The 25,412-nt window shown below is 35.5% G+C and overlaps 1 protein-coding gene across 3 annotated transcripts in view; it reads right to left on the minus strand.

Moving 5' to 3' along the window:
- The window catches only part of SUPT3H (SPT3 homolog, SAGA and STAGA complex component), a 426,450-nt gene that overhangs the window by 60,905 nt on the left and 340,133 nt on the right, over positions 1-25,412 (minus strand). For all 3 annotated transcript variants that reach the window (XM_054698841.1, XM_054698842.1, XM_037519827.2), the window contains one exon: positions 19,911-20,021. In XM_054698841.1, coding sequence (XP_054554816.1) covers positions 19,911-20,021 — 111 coding nt within the window. The remainder of the gene's footprint in view (positions 1-19,910; positions 20,022-25,412) is intronic.

Consider the following 25,412-nt stretch of genomic DNA (forward strand, 5'->3'; position numbering starts at 1 on the left):
AAAATTTCCCAAGCAAGTATGTGAGAAATATTGCTAGATCAGGAAGGAGCTCAGCGTGTTTGTTCATATAACATTGTAATATTTGTCTTTCCACTGAGGTAAAATGAAAAATTTTTGATTTAGTTTGGGAAAAAAGGCTTACAACTCTCTGATGCTTTGATAACCTGGGAAGAGAGATTCAACAACTAAATTCTCAGGAAAATTTTTGGAAATAGTACAAATTCTCATTTGTCTTCAATAAATAACTTCAGACCTTGCTGAAATGATTAAGAGAATGGACCAAAATCATGATAGTCACAACTTAACATATCGCTGCCAACAATTCTGTTGAATTATGAATCCTTTCACGTAGATATTTGAGTCATTAAGCTTTCACATGTTCAAAATATATTTTAAAAGAGGACAATGACTCTCCACTCCTAGAAGTTTGGGAAAAAGTGAAAACAGCAAGAGGAACCCTTTCCAGGTATAAGTCCTGATTCTCAAGTAGGAAACTTACAATTAAAGCCAGTTTGCAATGCACTATATCTTTCATTCTTTCTTTCAATCTAAAGCTTCCAACTTCTCTAAGCGCTTATTCCTGGAAAAGCTTTTGGCAGTCACTTTTTGCAAACCACAATTTCTGTACCTTTTCATCTTTTCACCCTACTCTTTCTGCATCTAAGCCTCACTTCCCTTATGTGGTCAGTAATGCCACCACCACCAGAAGCAAAATGGTCCTCAGCATGGGCCTGTTTGCCCACACAAGGGCAGAAATGTGGCTCAGGAAAAGGATTCCAGTATTCATGGATTTTAAGATACTCTGAAACTATAAGGAACACATTATTACTTATTTTATACACATAAAAAAGGACACAGAGGGCCTTCCTGGTGGCGCAGGGGTTAAAGACACAGCGCTATCAAGCTATCACCAGCCACTGCAACATGAGTTTGATCCCTGGCCAGAAAGCCAACTCACATGGTGCAGCAGACCTCTCCTGTCTTGCCCACTGCTCCCCTCAGCAGTGTATTTCAGTACATCTGCCTGTTCTGCTCCCCACTCTGTCTCTGGTGAATCCTCTCAACCCCTGTACCTCTGGCCCACACCCCAGTTCTTGCATGCATAAATAAAATAAAAATCTTAAAAAAAAAAAATGGACACAGGACCATGAGAGAATTTCTGAAGTCTACGAAGAAAGCCAATCGGTGAGTTCAGGTCTCCGTCCCACACTCAGATGTAAGGCTGGGTCACCATTTGCAATTCTCAGAAGGGTGTTGCTGGCAAACCAGCTTTGCCATCTATACTTCTGAATAATTTTTAGGTTTTTTTTTTTTTTTTTAGAAAATTGTTTTAGTTATTATATTTTAATTTTTTAAATTGCATTATATTTATTGAGGTAATGTTGATTTATAACACTGCTTTCGGTATATAGGGTCACACCTCTTCAGATGTGTGATACCAAACTACACCTATCACCAAAGAACATATAACCTTCCGCCATCATCTATTGGGTCCCTTCACCCCTGTGCTCTTTACCCTCTCCTTTGGTAGCCTCAATTGTGCAGTCAGATCTGTAGTGTATGTTTTGTTTTAGTTTAGTCCGTTCCTTTGTGTTGTTTCTTTATATTCCATGTGTAAGTGAAATCATCTAGTATATGTCTTTCTCCTTGGACTTTTGCTTAGCACAGTCCCCTGCAGTTCCATCCATGTTGCTACATATGGCAAGATGTCATTTATTTATTTTTGGTAGCTGAGTAGTAGTCCATTGAGTATATATTCCCCAGTTTTTTTTTTATTCACTTATCTGTCACTAGGTACTTAGATTTTTTTCCCCATAACTTGGCTACTGTAAACAGTGCTGCAGTGAACACAGGAGTATATATGTCCTTTTGAATTAGTGTTCTGTATTCTTCAGAGAGACACCCAGGAGTCTATCTGGAGCATATGTTAGATTTATTTTTCATTATATAAGAAGTCTCCATACTGGACCAGTCTACATCTTCACCAACCATATATAAGGGCTCCTCCCCAACCCCCCCACCCCACTCTTGCTAACACTTGTTATTTCTAATCTTTTTGATATGGGCCACTCTCACAGGTATGAGGTGGTATCTCATTGTGGTTTCGATTTGCATTTCCATGATGACAAGAGATCATGAACATTTTTCATTGTGCTTGTTGGCCAGCTTATACTTTTAAATTCTATTAGAAGGACAATGATTAAAAGAAATTCTGCTTGCATTTTCAGAGCATGTTCTGAGCACCTTTAAGTGCTATTAGAAATACTAAAAATTACCCCCAAAAGCCTTTTTTTTTTTTTTAACAAATGGTGGATCTGAGACTCAGGCAAATTATCTGACTCAAAGTCCTTGATAAAACATCAAAGACAACAGAATGTTAAATAGTGATTTACCTAAAATATAGCAATGAAATTTTTGGTTCATTTAAGATAATCTTTTAAAAATGAGACCATATATATGGTCTCAGTTCAAGACAAGTATATACATACACACACACCTACATGCACACATACATAAAGTGTATATATATAAAAAATAAAAATGGCATCTTAATGGAAATACAGTGCTCACATATGTGGTACTGATTTTCAAATATGATTGACACATCCCTGAGACACCTTTCACCTTAGTGGAACACAGGGAGTTGCATATACATTTTTAGGGGTATAAATGAAGCCTCCTGAGTTTTTGGAATAAATACCTCCAGACTTTATGGGACCACAGCCAAGCAGTCTAGAAGTTCTATCATTTGCTTACAATAGTTTGTGAACTATGATATACAGATCTGTACAATCCAACTATTTTAAGTGCTTCCACACCATTTCAAGTACAATTATAAAATTTAAAAATACCATTGAGTAGAACTGAAAAGAATAGTTTTATTGCAGTTTAAGTGGGATATTTATCTAAAACCTACTTAAAATTACAACGGTAATGCCAAGCTCTATCTGTATAACACTGGCTTCCTCATTAGCAAAATTACTGTAATATCAAGGTTACCCCCAGTGCATTATAGCTGAAACATCAGGTTAAATGGATGTTCAATGCCTAATAAACTTCTAGAAAATTAGCTCAAAGTGATACATTACTTTGTCAGACACTCTTAAGAATTAACTTCTGAGTATCTTTCTTTAGAAATCTGAAACCCCTTGAAATCATTTCCACAAATAGCTAACATTTTAAATAACTGCCTAGCCACCTGCTTTTCTCCAGAAACATCATGAAAATCAGAAGTAAAGCTATGCAGAGCCTACAAAGTGTCTATCTTTCTGATAAAGTTTACTCACTTTGTTTGAGAGGACTTTATTTCCCTTTTTCTAAGCAATGAAAAGTCCCCACATCAGATTCAGTTCAAGTCACAAACTCATTTGCAAAAGAGCTCTCATAACAAAAGTATATGCCAAAGAACACTTCTTTGTCACTTTAGCCCTGACTTGGCATAGCATCTCAGATGGTATTCATTTGAAATAAAGAGATCGATGACATAACATGTCCAATCTTCCTGTATAAGTGGCTTTACTAGAAGTGGGTAAGGGCAGAAAAATATAAATTCATCTGTCTATAGGCAACCAAAAACATACCAACTCATCTTGGAATGATTTAGCCAATAAGATGATTTAGAGGACAGTTCAGTGGCACCATTTTTGGAAGGTAAAAGCTTAGCAGAAGGAACATAAATCAAAGGTGACTGGCAGGTAAAGGATATATGCAGCAATCAGCCAAACCATGTGCACACTGGCACAAATTCAATAAGATCATTTATAAAATTTTTAAGGCAGGAATACACAAAAGGGGGTCTGGTGCTAACTAAATCCACAGATAGCTTACATGCCACCGAAATAAACACTTCCAGATGCGGGTGTACAAAAACCTTTCACAGAAAGAAATGTTTTCTTTCATAAATCTGAAGGAGGGACTCTTAGCAGGGAAGGGCAAAAAGTCTGAAATTGAGATTGAACTTCTCACAGAGTGGAGGTGCTGGTTGAGGTGGAGTAACTGAGTGGGTAATGATGAGCTGCACATAGCGTGTCTACATTAGAAGCATCAACACAACCAGTAAGACTGGATTTCTGTTAAACCAAGGGGAAAAGGTAACAACATATCTTCCATCAGTCCCTTAAAATCTGGTGTCTGTGTCAGCTTTGTTCTCATTACTTTACTTACAGTTTCATTTAGCTTTGGGGGGAGGGAGAGTGGTGCTGGAAATAATGGGTTCACACAGAGATGAAAGCAACTAATCAGAGTTTAGAAAAATGATGCTTTGTAACTTACACTAGCACAAAGCTATTGCAGGCATGACTTTAATGATGAAAAAATTTTCAAAATCTGGTTAGATTGTAGTCATCTTTCTGGAATGCATGACAAAATTCATTAAGGACTTACAAAGTCAATTTGTTCATCAAAACAGCCTAATGGTACATAGAACTTTCTGGAAACACACATACACTCTCTCTCTCTCTCTCTCTCTCTCTCTCTCTCTCTCTCTCTCTCCCAGAAGTTCAAGTAAAAAAGCTAGAATGTCTTCTATTTATTTATTTATTTTAAAGATATTTATTTATACAAGAACCAGGGTATAGGCCAGATGCGCAGGAGGGTCAGAGGATTCACCAGAGACAGAGCGGGAAACAGAAGAGGCAGACTGACGAAATACACTGCTGAGGGGAGCAGCGGGCAAGACAGGAGAGGTCTGCTGCGCCACGTGGGTATCCCTGCGGCTGGCCAGGAATCGAACCCATGCTGAAGAAGCTGTAGACAGCTTCACAATGCGGTGCTCAACTGCCTGCGCCACCAGGGAGGTCCTTATTATTTTTTTTAAAGCTCAGGTGATCTATGCATTGAGCTTCCCCACTCCCACAGGGAATCTCCTTGAAATTATTTTCCTTGTTGAATCTTTAAACTTCATGCAAATTCTCTGTAAAGATCTGAGCACTGAATTTATTACTGAGAATATTTTCATCTGTTTTACGCATTGACCTAAATTACAAATTGGCCATCTTTCATTTTTCTCTTCAGAGTCCTGTTCTACTTATTCTTTATGCCAAATATCTCCTGAATACATTCTGTCTCCTCTGTTTCCAGCATCACCTACGCAGAGACTTTTCTGGTGTCTTGTCTGCAATATCATAACAGCCAACAAATTGATTTCTCTATTACATCTCCTAACTCCAGGCCCTCCTCTCGCCATTATCTGAGTTGTTTTTCCTCAGAACTGATCTGCTTAGACCAACTCTTTCTCCAAAGGTTTAAAATAGCTCCTAGACGACTCTATCAGTTATTTAAAAAGAAATTTTCCAAATGAAATCTTACTAAGACTCCAATATATATTGAAGGTAAAATTTTGTATTATTTAGAGAAAACACTGTATTATTTGCCAAACACTTATAAAATAATTGAGGGTTTCTGCAGAGCACAGTTCGATACTTGCTAGCCTGTACCATAAAGTCAAGGTAAACTGACTTGAAATTCAAAGTTCGTTTCAAAATGGCATCACTCTACCTTTGAAGCTTCATCTTCCCTCAATGTACTCCAGACCCAGGTCCTCATTTTGCTTGAGCAGACAGACTGCTTTCACACATTATTCCCACCCTTCCCCCTATATTACTCTTGTTTTTATTCCTGCCTGAATTATCTTTTCAAAATTCCTATTCCTTTCCTTTAACTCAGTCTCAAAAACTCCCTTCAAATGTTAATAATCCCTCAGAACCTCCTGGACTTCCTCAGGCAGACTGCGCCATCCTTCTCTTTCCTGAGGCCTTTATCCACTCACCAACTACAACAACACTCACACGATCTGCATCTTCTTTGCTATGTTGGAGCATCCAGTTACACATCTCCATATACCATGCGCCCATTTCAATATATATCTAACACAACGCTTGGCAAATGTTTATCGAATAAATGGGAGGTATGTGCTTTGAATTGTTTTTCAAGCAATTATGGGTGACAGATTGACTCAAAAGAGTAAACAGTCTTGCTTGCCTCTTTATTCATTTTTTTTTATTCCAATATTTGTGAAATGGTTATATGGGTAGAAGATAATGCTTACTACCAAAAATTGAAATGAATTAAGTTTATCCACGTAAAGATCAACCTCTAACAGTATCTTCTTTAGACAGTGGCTTCAAAGAAAAACACAGGCTAGTTTTCTTTCTCTTTTCTTTTCTAATTTTTTTTTTTTTAAACACCAATAGCTTGCTTGGATGAGGAATGCTTGTCAACTATAACTTATTTACTTATTGGGTTCTTACCTAATTAGTCCAGAATATGGGAATGGGTGTTTTAGGTTAGATCAGGTATGTAGTATTAAATCAGAGCCAGGAATGGAGTCTCTAACTTCTCTACTGGAAGCTATAAAATCTGCACAAGTGTTTGAATTGGAATTGACAGGAATCTGTAGGCCAGGTTGTGAACTCTGGAGCCAGAGAGTCAACTCAAATACTCTCTCCCTGGTACTTCCACCAGGGGCACAGCTGCCCAAGTGTCACCTTGAATACACCTGGGCAATTCAGAGCCTGACACTGGCTTCTGCCCTCATGACCTCTGCCAACTAATCAGCCCAAATATTTCCAGATCTGGAGAGTCTACTCCACATTTTGGGTAAATGCCCAGAACTGCAAGTGCACTCCAATCAGGTGGGAGAGCCTATCCAGGTGCCAGGGCAAGAATTAACATCTGACTGACATATGGGCTATGAATTTTCTCTTCTCACAGCTTGGGGTCATGCAGAGGCGGTGTGTGGGGGTGGAATATTTGATCTGTGCATACATAGCCTAGGGGATTTGGTTTAAATCAAATCATAATTAAAACACCAGTCAGGAAAACAAGGCATAATTATTTTTTCCTGCACATTTTTCCAACCTTGAATATAGCTTAAGTATATGTTGGGCACAATAAGAGCAAGGTATCAGTTTCATTTTTGGAAGGTGTAAATTTTCCATTTAAAACAATCTACTTATTATGTTGTGGGATTAATTTTGTAATTATATCAGTAAATTAAACTGCAGTTCAGTGATCATATTTGTGTGACGAAAGTATATAACGCTATTTAAGAACTCATCAAAAAATAAATCCTGTCCCGTTCAACAGGCTCTCATCATGGTTGTCTGGAGAGAATTTTTGGTCACACTATTAATAAAACACTACACAAATGTTTGACTTTGACAAAACATGCTTATGAATGCTAAATGTTCCTGGCAATGGTACATGCAGAAATCTCTTTTAATAAAACAAATGAGTTCTTTTCTAATATTCATCTAATTTAGATAAAATATTCACTGAAAAGCTTAAATAGCATTCTTTGCCAGGTGACCATGAGCAATTTAATATGCTGACTGAGTTACACATCTAACTCAGTATTTTTAAATCTCTTATTTTTTCATAGACTAAAGTTTTTTGCTCTTTCCAGAGCACAGTTTTAAAGTTTAGAAATATCTCAACTGAGTTTAGTTCCTCCAAACTTTTGCTGTTTTCATGAATTTATGAGGTAATAATACCTCAGTGTGAAAGCCTATACTTCTAACACACAAACAACAATATAAGCCAATGTTAGTGCAATTTTAAAAAGTATACTGTCATTTTTTACTTTTTAAAGAAAAAATAATTTTATCTTGGGAATTACTCAAAATAAATTTCCCATTTTATCCCCATTCCTTCAGAAGATTGTAAAAAACCTGGGAACTCTAATAATACATTTAAATTTCAAGATTTGGTCCTCTTAAAATATTCTGCTCAAAAAGTTTCTCTTCGTTGTTAATTACTCTTTTCCCCCCTTGCACTCAATGTTCAAATTCTTCTTTTATACTCTAAGATACAGCTTGCTGCATACAATGAAGAGAGATTCATTAATTTCTTGAATAAAGATTCTGAAGGCTACAAACTTGGAGAATAAATATTTCTAGGGCCGATTAGGGTTATTCCCCTTCATTTCTACTGTAACCATTCCTCGCCCTACCCTGCCATTTAGAGAAGTTTTAATTTCTCTTTTTCAAACTATGTTTCCAAAAATACTAGAATTCTTTGTAGGATCCAGGGGCCTCCTAGATGTTTGATTTGAACACCCACTTAAAATTTTTGTGTTAATCAAAGGTTCTGTCATCTTTTGTTTTACATTTGAACTTGTAGATATTTTGTTGATTAGGAACTTATGTCTTGGAGGTTTAGTTTGCTAGTTTTGCTTTTTGATATTTAAAGTAGCCCACATAAAAACTGTTAAGTACATCACTTTAGGATGTGGACTCAGGCTGAACTAAATGTGAGGTCTTTACTGCTATATAAAAGTGAAGGTAGAAAAAAGCAAAATATGTTTTAAAATTCACTGTTTACTATACAAACTAGTTGTTAATAATAACAGGATTTTCCAAAGTGGAACTGCATAATTCCTTATAAACAAATTCACTCACTGCCCCCAAGGTAAAGTATTGCTACACAGAGTTCAAATGAGATTAGTTCTCTCTTCCCCTTCCTCTACTCTGCCTGATGATTAAAAAAATACAACAAACAATTTTATAATATGATTATGCCCATTCAGAATTATGATGCTGTAATAATAGCAGAGAAGTATCTGTAGTGAAGTTTACCAAATTTGGATTGAGGAGACAAAGCAAAGTAAATCTGTACCTGGATTATAAAAGAGGGGTGTTCAGGTGACAGTTTTCATTTACATAATCTTTGAGTAAAATATGTTTCAAGATATCTTAAAAATACTTATCCCTGTTGAACGGTGATACCAAAATCTTCAACAAAATTCTAGCAAACTCAATTCAACAATTTATCACAAAAATTATAAATCATTATCAAGTGAGATTTATCCTAGGGATGCAAAGATAGCTTGTTATATGTAAATGATTCAACATAGTGCATTTTATCAACATCATATGATACTATCCATACATGCAGAGAGCATTTGATAAGATTCAGTACCCATTTTGATTAAAAACTCTTAATAGAAGGGCTCTTCCTCAATATAATAACGGCCAAACAATACAAACCATAGCCAATATAATACTTATTTTGGTGAAAAATTGAAATCTTTCCCTTTAATATTTAATATCAGGAATAAGACTTGAACCCACTGTCACAACTTCTTTTTAATTCAGTTTAGAGGTTTTAGCTATAATAATCACAATACATCAAGAAATATTGGGAATCTAAGTCAGAAGAGAAGGGAAACTATGACTATTTGTAGTCCTTATTATATTATATATGGAAAGCCCTAAAGACATTACTAACAAGCAATTAAAAACAATACATAAATTCAGCAAGGTAGCAGGTTACAACATAAATATACAAAAATCCACTGCATTTTTATATACAAACAACAAATGAGAAGAAAAAGAAATTAAGAAAATAATTCCAAATGGAATCACTTCAAAAAAGTCAAATATCTTGGAATTAACCTAATCAAGGAGGTGAAGGATCTCTACAACAAGAACTACAAGATATTAAAGGATTTATATAGTTCCATCAGGAGATGGAAAGTCAGTCCATGCTCATGGATGGGGAGAATAAATATAGTCAAAATCACTATTCTTCATAAAACAATAAATTAATTTAACTCATACTCACTCAAAATACCAATATTCCTAAAAGAAATTGAACAAAATTAAATGAAATGTGTATAGAAACATAAAAGGCCTCAAATAAAAAAAAAATCAATCCTGAGAAAAAAGGAGAGAAATGTAGACATCAAGTTAGTAGACTTTAAATTATACTTTAAAGCAATGATAATTACAATAATATGGTATTATTTGATCTTCATCACCATGGAAATGGTGGCAGAAAGTGAAAGGCGGGGAATCGTTAGGGGGAAAGGATGTCCTCAGCGAATTTCATACAGGCTTTGTAAATGCCACCCCTATTCCATCAAGATACTGGGAACTACAAATCCCAGGATCCCCAAAGGGAAGTTGCGAGGACCTAAGGGTGGAGTTAAACAGCCATTTTCTCTGTTTATAAATAAAAATCAACCATGTTTTGGGGTCTGGGGCACTGGCTGGTGCTCTTGGCCAAGCAGGTTTGGTCTCGGTGGGTTATTTGGGATTTCAGGTCGGTGGAACAGGTAGGACGCATTTAAGAATTTATCTCCCTCTTTTCTTCCTGAGTTGTACATTTTCCTCATTTCCCTTTCCCTTATAAATAAACCTTTGCTAACTTAAAAAAAAATGTTCACTCAAAAAAAAAAATAATATGGTATTGGCATAGCAATTGACACATGGATCAGTGGAATAGAACTGAAGGCAGAAATAAAGCAATGTACACAACAATAATTAACACGTGATAAGGCAGGTAAGACTATACAATGGGGGAAGGAAAGTCTCTTTAGCAAATGATGGTGGGAAAACTGAATGACCACATGTAAAGAATGAAGTTGAATTCCTCTCTAACTCCATGTTTAAAAAATAATTCCAAATGGATTAAAGATATAGATATAAGACCTGTAATAATAAAATAGAAGAAAACATCAGTGATATATTCCATGATATCAATGATAAAAATGTTTGGGTAGACTTGACAACAATGGCAAGGGAAATAAAAGCAAAAATAAATAACTGGGACTACCTTAAATTAAAAAGCTTTATACAGCAAAAGAAACCATAAGTAACTGCTTTAAAAAAATTAAAAAGACATCCTACTGAATGGGAACAAACAACACATCACATAATCAACAAGGGGTATATATAAAGATATATAAAAAGCTTCTATAATTTAACAATAAACAAACAAGTTACCCAATTAGTAAATGGGTAGCAGACCTGAACAGACAATTTGCCAAAGAGGAAACCCAGAAGGTCACTATATACATGTAACAATGTCCATCATAGCTTTTAATTAGGGAGACACAGGGGCAGGTTAAAACTACAATGAAATATCATCTCACATCCAGAAGAACAGCAGGTATATTAATAAAACAAAACCCCAACAACAAGCACTAGGGAGGATATGGAAAATAGAAACCCTATTACACTGTTGGTGGGACTGTAAACTGTTGCAACCATTTTGGAAAGCAGTATGGATTTACCTTAAAAAACTAAAAATGAAAATACTGTATGACTCAGAAGTCTCAGTCCTAGGCATCTATCCAAAGAACAAAGAAGCAAAAACTGTATGTTTTACAATGTTTATTGCAGCACTATTTGAAACAGTGAGGACATGAAAGCAAATTAAATGCCCATCTCTAGATGACTGTATCAAGAAGATGTGGCATATCAACACTCATGGAACACTATTCCAAAAGAAAGATGAAATATAGCAATTTATAGAAAAATGGAAGTTCAAGGGAATTAAGTATTGGAAAGCAAATCATAATCACAAAGACACATATTGGACATTTACACAGTGGATGATTCGACAAAGTAAAATACTTATAGAAACTATTGGTCATTAATAAATGACCCGGGGTTTCTGAAGTTAAGAGGGAGGGAGGGCAGCTCTCCTCCTAAGACTGCCCGCCTGTGTCTATGCAGTCGTGTCTTTTAACAAACTTGTCCCTTTCAGAGGCAGCTCTTTCTGCCCACTTGTGTCTGTGTGATTGTTCTTTCCTTTCCCTTTTTATAATAACCGGCTCTTTTGGATATTAAAAAAAAGAAGAGGAAGGGAGAAGGGCAAAGGGGCGAAAGGGGATGTAAGGAATGCTGGTGGGAATTTTTTCCCCAGAAAACCATGAAGTATTATGCCAGATAAGAAATTAATAACTGGGCCTCCCCGGTGGCGCAGTGGTTGAGCGCTGGGTTGCAAAGCTGCCCGCAGCCTCTGCAGTGCCAGTTCGATCACCGGTCACCGGAGGAGGGTCCCACATGGCACGCAGAACCTCTCCTGCCGCCCGCTGCTCCCCTCAGCAATGTACTTCGTCAGTCTGCCTGTTCTGCTTTCCTCTCTGACTCTGGTGAACTCTCTCACCCTCCCGTGCTTCTGACTGTACCCAGTGCTTGCATAAATAAATAAATAAATCTAAAAAACAAAAAACATTTAAAAAAAAAGAAATTAATAACTGATTCCCCTTAAACATCACCAGTCTAGAAAAGTGAATGCTTTTTAGATATTGCTAGTGAAAAAATATTTAAACAAAAAATTCTTACTACCTCTTTTCAGACAAGGCTATTGCAGGCCTATGTAGGATGTTATTAAATACTACTATATTTGTGAATAAAAACATCTCAGTGCTATGTAAATAAAATATGGAATAAAGTGGACACCGCGATGGATGTAACACTGTAACTGTCACCTATCATTTTGATATTAAAACATCCTTCCTTGTGCTTGCTTCAGCAGCTCATGTACTAAAACATCATTCCTGTTCTTACTGAATGAAATTTTAAGAAAGCAATAAAGAGTGGATCTTCTAGATACAATATACAGATTTTCTGAAATATTTGATAAAGATATGCCTTTCTGAACATCTCATAATACCTCTTAGAACATGTCTACTATACAATGTTTTTAGGGAAAATGGTATCTCATATCTTTGGGATAAGAATCCTTGAAGAGTTAAGAGCCAAAGCTGCTCTGTGAAGAGGAAGTTTTAATAGGGTTGGTGGGAATTTATTGCAGTGCATAGGGCAATGAACTGCAGAGTATTTAGCTTCTATTCACAGCTAGAGCTCTGGTACTTACTCTGTAGCCTGAAATTGGTTAATATTTCTCTAAACCTTGGTTTTCTCTCATCAATAAGATGGGGATAATAACCTTCTTGCTGTATTATGAGGGTGAATAATATAATGCAGGTGAAAATTACCTTTTAAGATACTATATAAGTTATTATTTGATCAACTAACATTTGTCTTGGAGTCTAATGATTTTCTTTTCTAACTTTGTCTCTACATTTCAAACATTCTCCTACTAACTAAACCTAAATTAAACACTGTATTAATCGAAACATACAATTTCTGATTCAACTGTTTTTGACCTAGAGAAACCACAATTAAATTTAATTTTACCTAATTAACTAGTAACTGAAACTTTTATTTCCACCCTACTTTAAAATGGAAAGGAATTAAAGTTTCATTTTCCCCCTAGAGAACTTTCACTCACAGGTAAGTCTTATATAATAAATATGCTGCATGTCATTTTTTTTTTTTTTTAAAGATTCATTCATTTATGCATACAAGAGCTGGGGTATAGGCCAGAGATGCGGGTGGTGAGAGGACGCACCCTCGACAGAGTGGGGAACAGAACAGTCAGACTCACTGAAATACACTGGTGAAGGGAGCAGCAGGCAAGCCAGAAGAGGTCTGCTACACCACGTGGGTTACTCTCTGGCCAGCTGGGGACCAAACTCGTGCTGCAGAGGCTTCGGATTGCTTCACAGTGCGGTTCTTAACCCCTTATGCCACCAGAGAGGCCCCTCATTGTTTTTTTCTGAGAACCAGTGGCCCAAATGCAAAAAATGTATAATGATGCTCTGTGAAGAGGAAGTTTTAATAGGGTTGGTGGGAATTTATTGCGGTGCATAGGGCAATGAACTGCAGAGTATTTAGCTTCTATTCACAGCTAGAGCTGTGGTACTTACTCTGTAGCCTGAAAATGGTTAATATTTCTCTAAACCTTGGTTTTATCTCATCAATAAGATGGGAATAATAAATTCAGTAGTTCAAAAAAACTTATTGAGAAAAATTTTACTTCTAGTAAAAACACAAATATTTAAAAATTATTACCCAATTTCTACTTGTTTTTTTTTTTTTAAATCATTTTATTATTTCATGACATTTAACTTTCTAGGTTGAACACATACAATGCAGAAAAATTTAATGTGTTAGTGATGTAAGAATTATTCATGAAATTCTAGATGAAAATAGGTAAAAAGCAATCTACTATGCCACTTTTTTTGTGTAAACATTTACTGCGAGAAATTTTCAGAAGAAATTTCGTATTTTCAATCCCTGTCTGTTGTGAACATTCCTGAATAACCAATGACGTAAGATATCCCTTGCACCCCTTACGGATGCATTCACATCAAAGTAAGTTACATAAAGGAGAAGCAGTTAACTGAAAGTCAGAAGGCTGCAATCTAAGGCAGCCCTATCATTCACCTTACAGTGTGCCTTTGGACACACTGCAAAGTATGAGATTGAGACTAGCTGGTTTTTTCAAGTCTTAGCCATCTTTAAAATACTATTATATGCCTCACAGTTTAACACAATTGAGGAGATACCAAAGTGACTTACTTCTAGAGACACACTTACGGTTTTATTAGGGTTAATAATGGTGTTTAAATGAGCAATTTTATTGTCTCACTGGTCTAGTTCAACAGAAAGTCATCTGATAATATGCAAGCTCTGGGTGTTTATGTAGTTTTCTACTGTGAATATCACTCAGGAGAAACTAAATTAGATTTAGGCATTACACGCAGGATTATGTCATCTCACTCAGTGAACACAGTTTCCTTTCTCTGGCTTTCAAAATTATAGATGTGGTTTTCTATCAGCCCTTTCCAGCATTTCCCAGTGAGCGCTGGACTGAGTTTCAGAGCAGGTAACCATGGGCACCACCCACTGCTTGTAAACAGCCAGGATTTAGATAAAACATACATCTGACCATCTACCGTATGACAAACAACCAGTGCTCTGGGTTGCTCTTTGGGCTAATTTTATCTAAGCAAAAAAAGAAAATGCTCTAATTTATAAAAGTTTTCTAGATTCACAAATTTTTAAAAATGCTTCTTACATAATAAACTTGAACAAGCAAGTTCTAAGAATATTTTTTAAAAAGTCATTATCAAAAGCATTCGAACTTTTGTACTGAAAAAAGTAAATGCTCTTCAGGCAAATACATTTTTGACAGGGTTTTTTTTTTTTTTGGAGATTATTTATACAAGAACTGGGGTACAGGTCAGATGCGCGGGAGGGTGAGAGAATTCACCAGAGACAGAGTGCGGAACAGAACAGGCAGACTGACTGAAATATACTGCTTAGGGGTGAGACAGGAGAGGTCTGCTGTGCCATGTGGACATCTCCCTGGCCCACAGGGATTGAACCCACCCTGCAGAGGCTGCGGATTGCTTCACAGTGCAGCGCTCGACCACCTGCACTACCAGGGAGGCCTGATAGGGTTTTTCATTTAAAGGTTTTGCTACATTTTTATGGAAGTGCCCATGATGCCTTTCCTAATGTAAGTTTTATTTTATCCTTTACTTTTCTGTGCTTTTTAGTTTTTTTAACATACTAACAATTTTTATAATGAGTAAAATGAAAAAATTTTAAAAAGTGAGGAAAATTGGCTACTAGTAATTTATTTTAAAAAGTTATCACCAACTGTGATATGCTCATTGGACTGAAAATTTTTGTTTCAATAATTTATGCAAAAATATAAACTGATGTAAACTGAATTTGATCAAGTGTTTTTAATTTGAGGTCATGTGATTTGTTCCTTACATTTCTGTTTAAGAACTAATTTGCAAAATGTAGTAAGTATGCAAAAATCAAGTGGTAACTACACATATTCAGTTACTGAGACCTTATTTTTACACTGTTCAGTGACCAAACATTAATGATCTTCAGATATAATTTATTCAGAGCATAAAAATGGAAATTTATTCTCTGGAACAACATTCTTTAAATAGCATTTAAAATTTAAAGGTATAAATTATATTAGCCTGTAAAGAAATCACATTATTATTCGTTTTAGTTTCTTCTGTGATTATAAGTGAGACCTCTGTATTTGTGTGTGTCTGTGTGGTTGGAGGTAGGCAGAATGGTTTTTAGTTTAGCTTGCTTGTATTTATACCTAAAAAATAAAAAAAATATATAAAATACAAAAAATATACTATAGATACTATGGCTTCCACTATTATTGATATACTTTATTAAGAGCTTATTGTATGGCAAATTCATAATACTTCTTAAATTCTGTCATGAGGTATGCTCTATTATACCCATTTTACAGATGAGAAAACTGAGCCATAGAGAGGTTAAGAAGCTTTCTTAAGGCTATTTAGCTAGTAGGTGGCAGGACTGGGATCTAACTCTGGCCTTCTGGCTCTAGGATCAGCAGCAGTTTTAATCATGATACAAAACCTACTAAGAAAAATACAATATATAATTACAAGCATCAAAATCATTGAGGACTTTCTAAGTTGCATTAAATGCTAGCAAACACTACCAATCAGAGACTGATGTGATTTTCAGAATTATTTATGAAAACTAAACAATAAGAAAGTAAATGTAGTCCCTTTAAATATTGTTTGGCATGTGTATAAATCAGGTATATAGGGATTCAGTTGCAAAAGTCTGTATTTTTGGAGACAGATTTTTGAGTTGGGAGTAGGTAAGCCTGAATTTGTAGCCTTGGTTCTATCATTTAATCATTGACTAATAGTTTAACCTCAGGAAAATTACTTAAATCTTGTAGATATGGAATTTTTCTCTAATCTTCTGCACAGGGTTAAGAATACATGAGAACAGGGCCTCCCCGGTGGCGCAGTGGTTGAAGCCTGGGCTGCAAAGCCTCTGCAGCACCAGTTCGATCCCTGGCTGCCGGCGAGGGTCCCATATGGCAGGCAGACCCCCTCCTGCTGCGCCCGCTGCTCCTCTCAGCAGTGTCCTCTGTCTGTCTGCCTGCTCTGCTCCCAGCTCTGACTCGGTGAATTCTCTTACCCTCCCGTGCTTCTGACTGTACCCAGTGCTTATATAAATAAATAAATAAATCTTAAAAAAAAAAAGAAAGAATACATGAGAACACAGAAAAGAAAGGACTCACCAATCAAAACCAACATGGTAGGGAGAGGCAAGAACACAACTGGGAGGGAACACAATGGACTATGGGGATGGCCTGTGGGTGGTTTGGGAGCAAGCGTGGTGTGGTGACAACACCTGACAGGGGAGATCCTATACTTCTAAAACACAAACATTTGTTGTATTTTAGCATGTTGTAACATGTTTGGCATGTTTGTTATTGTGACATGGCAAAGTCAGTACTGTTATGATTGGTTGAATAGAATGGATGGTTTATAAAAGGTACCTCCAAGGCACTCATGAGTGGGAAGTGACTGAAGATTTGCTATCCTCCCCTTTCTACTCCAGCAACCACTATAGTGCAAAGCATTGTATTCGTCCCTCCACTTAATGAGGCTTTAATCTTTCCTTTTCTCTATTATTTCAATGAATTCTCAAGGTGAAAATCACGCATAATTCTTAAAAAAATGAATACTATTCCTGAGATTGACAATGCTGTGATTTTGTATAAAATTATTTCAGAAGCCATTCAGTACTTCACTAAAAGCAAACTTTTATTGACTTACGTTAAAATTAAGTTTCCATATAACCTGTTGACTTATTGTTGTTACTATAATTCTCCAACTTCAACTCATTAGGAATTGGCTATATAGGAATCAAGTGTGAATATACTAAATTATATATATATATTTTCATACACCAGACAAGCACTTGAGAAAGACATGTGGCAAAGATAAAATCTCTGTTTCTTAAATATAAACTATTTTTCATGGCATTTTAGTTTTACAAAATATTTTACTTGGGAGAAAAATCAGGTCTCCATCTATGGTCACCAGTGAGGAAGCTACCTGTGTCCTTTCTTCTTAGGAGTTACAGCATAGGTAGCAATGTATCCCTGGTGTAACACAAAGTATCATCTCACAGAGTAGGCCTGAGGGAAATGAACATCAGAACCCCCCAACATTTGAGCATTTAAAAGGTATGTGAGAGTCAGTGCAGGGTGGCCACACTGTTAGTTTTACAAAGCCTGCAATCTATTCCACTTTAAGGAGAATTTTTAACTTTAAAAGGCAGATTTATGTATTGTAATATATAACATGAAACTGTCTCTCCTTGATTACATTACTCCTGATATAAAGTGGAGTAAGCATACTCAGTCCTGTAGGTTGGGTAAATTCTTATAGCTCTAGGTCACAGAATAGACCTTTCAAGATGGTTCCATTCTGAGGAGTGATTACAAGCTCAAATGTCCCTCTGTGGAATTCTTCACCATTTGCTGTTGATTTTGCCTGTATGCTGTGGTAGTGGTTAAGTGAACCTTCTAGGTCTTGGTTTATTCTATTTTCCAGATCTATTTAAATTAAGCATTTTAAAATTGCTTCATTAGTTTCAAACCACATATTGACTATATTTTCATTAGATAAAAATTAGCTTAAGCTATATCTGAATGCAATTTCAAGTACACTTTTAATTATATACTAAAATCTTAGATAATAAAAACAAGAAAGCATGAACAGAATACCTGGTTAAACATAGGGGAATGAACAAATATCTATATATACAGATACATATACAACACATATAAAAGGTGTCATCAACCATGATGGTTCTCAAGCAACCTGTTTAGTCTATCTAAAAATAAAAAAAAAAAAACTTTACGAACAACATTGCGGCCATCACTACCACTACTTTCTTTTGAAGAAACAGTACAGATTGCATAATTAGATTTTCCTCTTGTATTTGATACATTTTCCTTGATGTAATTTTACTTATTTTAGTTATAACCTTAGGTTATTTATCAAAAATCCTGTTTCCCTTTGCTGCCCTTTAATTATTTCTATATTATTTTCAACCCAGCTGGCTTTTCTTTTTGCTCTACTCCATTGCCTCAACCTACTTGTCATTCTTGGTTCTTATCTATGGATTTGATATTTTAAATCCTTTGTTATAAGTTTGGTTCTTTCAATTTTATTTGGTTTTTAAATTCTCTCCATCCTTTCATTTTTTTTTTTTTTAATCTCAACTTCTTTTTGGATTATTGCTTAATATTTTTAAATATCCAGGTCAAAAAAATATTACAAGAGATACTTTATTTTATTCCCTTTTTTCAGATGTTAATATAGTAATCTAAAAACTTTCAACTAAAAACATATACATATATTGCTTTATCAGCAGTATTAAATTATGTTCTTATAATTTATGACATTATAATAATTAAACAACAATGAAAATAACTGCACCATTGTAAAGAGCTTCTGGAAAAAAGCTCTGACATATTCTTGCTGTCACACTGAGAATCCATACCATTAACAATACTAACAAGAACAAAGAAAGCAGGCAAGCTTTACCTTTAACTAAACACAAGGAAAAATGATGATATAATTTAGAAGATGTTACTACTTCTATCAACAGATAGCAGTAAAATCCATTCTTAGGAAAAAACATGTCCTATTTATATGTGTATATATATGTATAATGTTAAACATATATATTCTGATTTAATATGTTAAAGGAGAAATGAATATTTTAAAAAAATGGCAAATTCTACTATTTCTCAGTACTATCAATCAAATCTCATTTTCTCAGTATGAAACCACTCCTTATAAACAATAAAGACTTACAGAATTCTATTAATATGAATTAAAAAGCCACAAGATGAGCTTTCAGTTGACATACATACACAGCGTTTCTTTGGGCTGTTGAAATAAAAAGTCTTTAATTCTCCATTAAAAAAAAAAACAACAAAAACCTTGATTATAAGCTTTAAAACCATTTGAAAATGTAAAACACTGTCTGCATTTCAGTTTACTTCAAAGCCAGTAAAGAAATCATTTCTTCTTCTTCCAACTCAAAGTATGTTTAGGAGTAGGACATCTGATAGAAGTGGTATTGCCAATCTAACCAATTTTAAAATATAAAGTGCTTCTAGCAATATTTGGATACATATAATTTGACAAAAGAGTTTTATAAACCTAAGCTTTGAAAATTAGAAAATATAAAACCAAACAAAAAAGTATAATTTGTAATTGAAAGAAAATAATATTTTTGTAGAAAAAATTTGTCCTTCCAAAAAGTCAAAAATGACTAACTTTTATTTCCCAAGAGGATTATGCCACTTTTATACAAGAAAATTACAGTCACCACAAATTGCTTTCAACAATTCCATTGCTTCTTCATTTGACCACTTGAAAATCAAAATTCTTTTAGATTATAAATATAACTTTTTATAACTCTGTTATTACGTACTGTGAATGGGGAAAGGGAGCCAATCTTGTGGCTGTAGCGTCGGACGGCCTCTCTGATGTGGCAGGGCTGGATGGCATCGCTGTGAGCCTCAACACCACAGGCCGCAGTGCTCTGCGACAGAAAAACACATAAATTGTTACTAAATCAAAAACACACAACAGAACTACAGTGTATAAAATATGAAAATAAACTTATAAAAATGGGACTTTTTTCCCCTTAGGATGCACATCACTGCTGCCATATACTACATCTAAAAAAAATTCCATCAACAAATCAAAGATGACTTTTACATGACCCCTTCCTAGCAGATCTACCAAATGTAGTTTTTATGTCCACAATATTTCACCTAGGCCTGCATGACAAGGTATTGGAGAATACAGCCACTTGCGTGCAGATGAAATGTGCATAGGGGCTTGCTGAAAGAGCCACAGGAAGCTATTTGAAAAAAAAAATTAACAATATTTATTAATATAAATGTTTTTTGAGAGCTCCTTGGGTATACTTGTGAAAAAACTAGAGGATCATCAATTTTAAAGTCAAAAAATATGAAATTGTTGTATGTTTATTTATAATACTGGTGGCTGTCATAAAAGATAATTTCAACTTGGTTCTTAATTTTCTAGGGATACTTGGGTCAAAAAAATAAACCTTTCTAATTTAATCTGCTTCATCTTCTAAAGGACAGATTGAAAGAACAAAGACATAAGAAAGACAAAGATTATTTGTAACAAGAGTATGAATACCAACTCTAGAAATGACAAATGTACGTTCAAGATGATTTAAAAAATCAAAATGTTCAGTAGGAGCTTTTCAGTCTTGCGACTTAGTTGCAGGATCTGGATCCCTAAAAACTGGGTCAAGATTCCATCCTTATCAGTTACCAGCAGTATCAAGTCAATTAACATCTATGTACCTCAATTTCCTCATCTGTAAAACTGGGATAATAATTACAATTGCTTTATAGTATTGTCATGAAAATTGAGTGAGTTGATACATGTGAACCACTTAGAACAATGCCTGAGGTGTTAGCTATTAAAAACACCTAGGTTGTCAACTCAAAATGGATTAAAGAACTAGACATAAGACCTGAAACCATAAAATACATAGAAGGAAATATAGGCGAAACACTACGGGATTTGCACATCAAAGACATCTTTACAGACACATCACCCAAAGCAGTGATAGTGAAGAGAAAGATAAACAGCTGGGACTACATCAAATTAAAGAGCTTCTGCACAGCAAAAGAGACAATAACAAAAACAAAGAGAAACCCCACCAACTGGGAGAACATTTTTGCACCCAACACTAATGATAAAGGACTGATCACAAAAATCTGCAAAGAGCTGATGAGACTCAGCAACAACAAAGAAAATAATCCAGTCAAAAAATGGGCAGAAGAGCTAAAAAGAAACTTCTCTGAAGAGGAAATGCAAATGGCCAACAGACATATGAAAAAATGTTCAACATCACTTGTAATCAGGGAAATGCAAATCAAAACTACCATGAGATACCATCTCACACCAGTGAGAATGGCACATATTAAAAAAACTAGCAACAACAAATGTTGGCGAGGATGTGGAGAAAAAGGAACTCTCCTGCACTGTTGGTGGGAGTGCAAACTGGTCCAACCACTATGGAGAGCTGTGTGGAGATTTCTGGACCTACTAAACATAGAGCTTCCATATGATCCAGCAATTCCACTCCTAGGTATTTACCCAAAGGACACAGAAACATCAATTCCAAAGAGCACCTGCACTCCTATGTTTATAGCAGCACTGTTTACAATAGCTAAGCTTTGGAAACAGCCCAAATGCCCAAAAATAGATGACTGGATCAAGAAGATGTGGTACATATATACCATGGAATATTACTCAGCATTCAAAAAAGATAAACACATGCAATTTGCAGCAACATGGATGGCACTGGAAGGGATCATGCTCAGCGAAATAAGCCAAAAAGAAAAAGAAAAATACCGGATGGTCTCACTCATAGCAGGAATCTAGAAAACTTAAATAAGGGACCAGGAAAATGAATATAAGAAAGTGAAAATCAAAATCAACAAAAAACTATGAACCAGAGACACTTTTTGGGGGGTGGGGGGCGGGAGGGGAAGGATTGGGGTCAGAATGGGGTGTTTGCAATTGTATGGGGGAATATAAAAATAAAATTTAATATTAAAAAAAAAAACAAAAAAAAACACCTAGGTTGTTATTTAAGTGAAGAGTTAAAAATGGAACCTCCATGTTCTTGAAATGATAAATTGCTTTAAAGTATGGTAGATACCAGATGCCACGCCATCAACATTAAAGAATCAAGAGTAAGAAACAGTAGCCTTCTTATTACTATAACCACAGCCTACAAGTCATTCATTGTCACACATTACCATTATAAGTTTTTCTGATAATTACTACAATTACCACTCTCAAAATTCATTGTAGGGGTATAACTAGTACAACCTCTATGGATAACAATTTGGTAAAACCTTATCAAAACGAAAAAGCACAAATGTCTTTGTCCCAGCAATTTTACCTCAAAGACAGATGTGGGAACATTGAAATAAATTATGACACAACCACTCAAAACAGAAACCACAGCAAATGCCAAAAAGAGTGAGGCAGCTTCACACACATGCCTCATCCAAGGAGGCTACACTCAGAGCCATACACAGTTACAAAGCTGTCTCTAAGATATATTAAGTGAAAAACCTGAAAGGTGTCCAGTTGGGTGGCATTCTGTTACCACTTAAAAAAGAAAGGGTGAACTTTATATATTCATCAAAGCACAGGGCATTTCTGTAAGGGTATACCAAAACAATGTTTATTTCCTGGAGAATGAATGGGTGGTTGGAGGACAGGGGCTGGAAGGGATGGTTTCCACTGTGTATCTTTTTGTACTTTTTTGTACCATGTCCATGATTTTTCCTAGTATAAACTAGCAAAATAATTAAAAATTTCCAATCAAACACTAGTATATGCTTATTGCCCAAGCTGAATCTGAAATAAGATGCGAAATACAAAACAAAATAAATCTTGATTATTTTTATTATTTTAACAAGATTTGAAATAAGCCAAATAAGAATTTACCCTAGGGTATCTTTCTCAATCATTCCAACAATATCCTAAATAACATATCTGCTATGCCCACAATAACATGGATTAAGTTATTTTAACCCCTTACTTTGGCACTGATTTAAAAGTACACAGGGTTTTGTTTTTTTATTTTGAATGCTTTCTGGATTCTCATTTCAAATCCTTTGTGTCAGTCAGAATATGTCAGGATACAAATGCAAATATCAGGTACCCAGTAAAGGTAAATGATTTTCCGTGAGGCCATTCAGCACTAAATATGAGTATGACATACACAGATTCAGTAACCCACTAGGTATAACAGATGCTTGTGAAGTAAGTTGAGGCATTCTGTTCTTTTGTGGAAATGAATGCAAATATTTACCTAACTTGGAATCTAAAGTAAGCTTTCCAGTGGAAATACAAAAGAGAAACATCAAGAGGGGTAGTGTCCTGCATACTAAGTGGGAAAGGAAGTCCTTTCTGTGTGTTCCTCTGGGATATCACCTTTCTCCCTGCAAACTAAATTTATTTTTTCATTTTTTCCCCACATGTACTCTTCCTTTATTTCACCCGATTAAACTTGGTTTTGGTGTAGAACATCCTGGAGAGATCCTCAGAACTTCTAACATGCCAATCAAATGGTGTGCCAATAATTTGGGAACACTGAAGTGGAGCACACGTTAGACAAGCCAGCCAGACTGGTTGAATCATGCTATCTGTCAAATAGATGAGGTTTAACTTAAGATTTTTCCATTTTAGCAATTTCAGTTTCATCTGCTATAATCGAACACTTGCAAACATTATTATGAAGTTACCATGTGCTCTTCTGTACTTTTTTGACTTGGTCATTGAATTCTTTGGAAGGGAATCTTTAAATCTAAATATTCTATCTCCTTGTTGTTTCTACCTCAACAAATAATCTTCACACATCTACCAAACTCTTCTGTTAACTAGCAGTCCTTCACCAAACTAGTTACAATTTGTTCAAATTCAAAATTCATACCAAGTTTAGAATTTTTAAATTTAGCAGTGATTCTAGCATTTTTGCATTAAATTTTGAAACTGTTTCAGAATTATCATAATGCCTATATATTTGTTATTGGTATTAAAAAAAATATCTGCTGTAGCGCCTCTCTGGTGGCACAAGGGGTTGAGCAGCTATCCGCAGCCTCTGCAGCAGAAGATCGATCCCCCGTCAGTCAGGAGCTGCCCATATGGTGCAGCAGACCTCTCCTGTCTCGCCCGCTGCTCCCCTCAGCAGTGTGTTTCAGTCAGTCTGACTGTTCTGTTCCCCACTCTGTCTGTGGTGAATTTTCTCACCCCCTGCATCTCTGACCTGTATTCCAATTCTTGTATGGATAAATAAATCTTTAAAAAAATATATCTGCTGTAAACACAAAAAGGACTGTTAGAGTTATGTAACAATTCATTTTTTCTGATTGTACCCACGTTTTAGGATAATATTTAATTTTGAAAAGCTAAAGCTGAGTCCTGTTGTCCAAAGTGTTTGCAGAAATCTCTGTGGAGACTAAATCTTCATTTCCTAAGTACAAGTGGCTTGGTAAAGTTCCTCTTCTTGGTTGCATTCTCATTCCAACAATATTTTGGAATTTTGTCTCTATGTTTCTTCATCCAGATACTGATGCTAGGTAATGGGAACTATATTATCACAAGGAGTCCTACAATTTCCTGGATTGGAGTATTGTCCCTCTGCTTGTCCTTACCAGCCTACACTGAGCAAAATCTCTCAGCACTTTGAGCACACAACTGTGGTTTCAAGGAAGTGATACTGAATCTTTTGTCAACCCCGGACCTTTTACAAATGTTTTTTTCTGTCCAGACTCTTTTCTTGCCAACTTAAATTATTGGCAGGGTAATTGTGTCCTATCCTTTCTTAGTTTTTTCTTTTTTCTTACTACAATAATTTCCAATGTTTAAGAAGGACCTGAAATCTCAGATAATTGCTTCTTATTCCTTCCACATGCATAACGGTGGACTAGATCTTTTGTTAAAGTTGAAATATTAAGTCTTACAGAGGGTAAAACATACTTCATATAACAGCAAATGACAGGTTAGTACAGTAGTCTCCCCTTATCTGTGGTTTTGTTTATACAGTATTAGTTACCTGTGGTCAACTGTGGTCAGAAAATATTATGCACAATAAGTTATCTTGAGGGAGAGCTATATGGAGAGGAACCATATTCACATAGCCTTTATTACCGTATATTGCTCTAACTGTTCTATTTACTACTAGCTGTTGTTAATCTCTTATGTTTCACATTTATGAATTAAACTTTATCATTGGTGTGATATATGAAAAACACAGTACATATAGTTCAGTTCTAATCTTGGTTTCAAGCATCCACTGGGAGTTTTGGAACATATCCCCTTCAGAGTGGGGGGGGCTGGGCGGGGTGGGGGGGTGCTGTATTGC

This window comes from Talpa occidentalis, unplaced genomic scaffold, assembly GCF_014898055.3.
Source record: "Talpa occidentalis isolate TD23 unplaced genomic scaffold, MPIMG_talOcc4v2.1 talOcc4.2, whole genome shotgun sequence".
Lineage (NCBI taxonomy): Eukaryota > Metazoa > Chordata > Mammalia > Eulipotyphla > Talpidae > Talpa > Talpa occidentalis.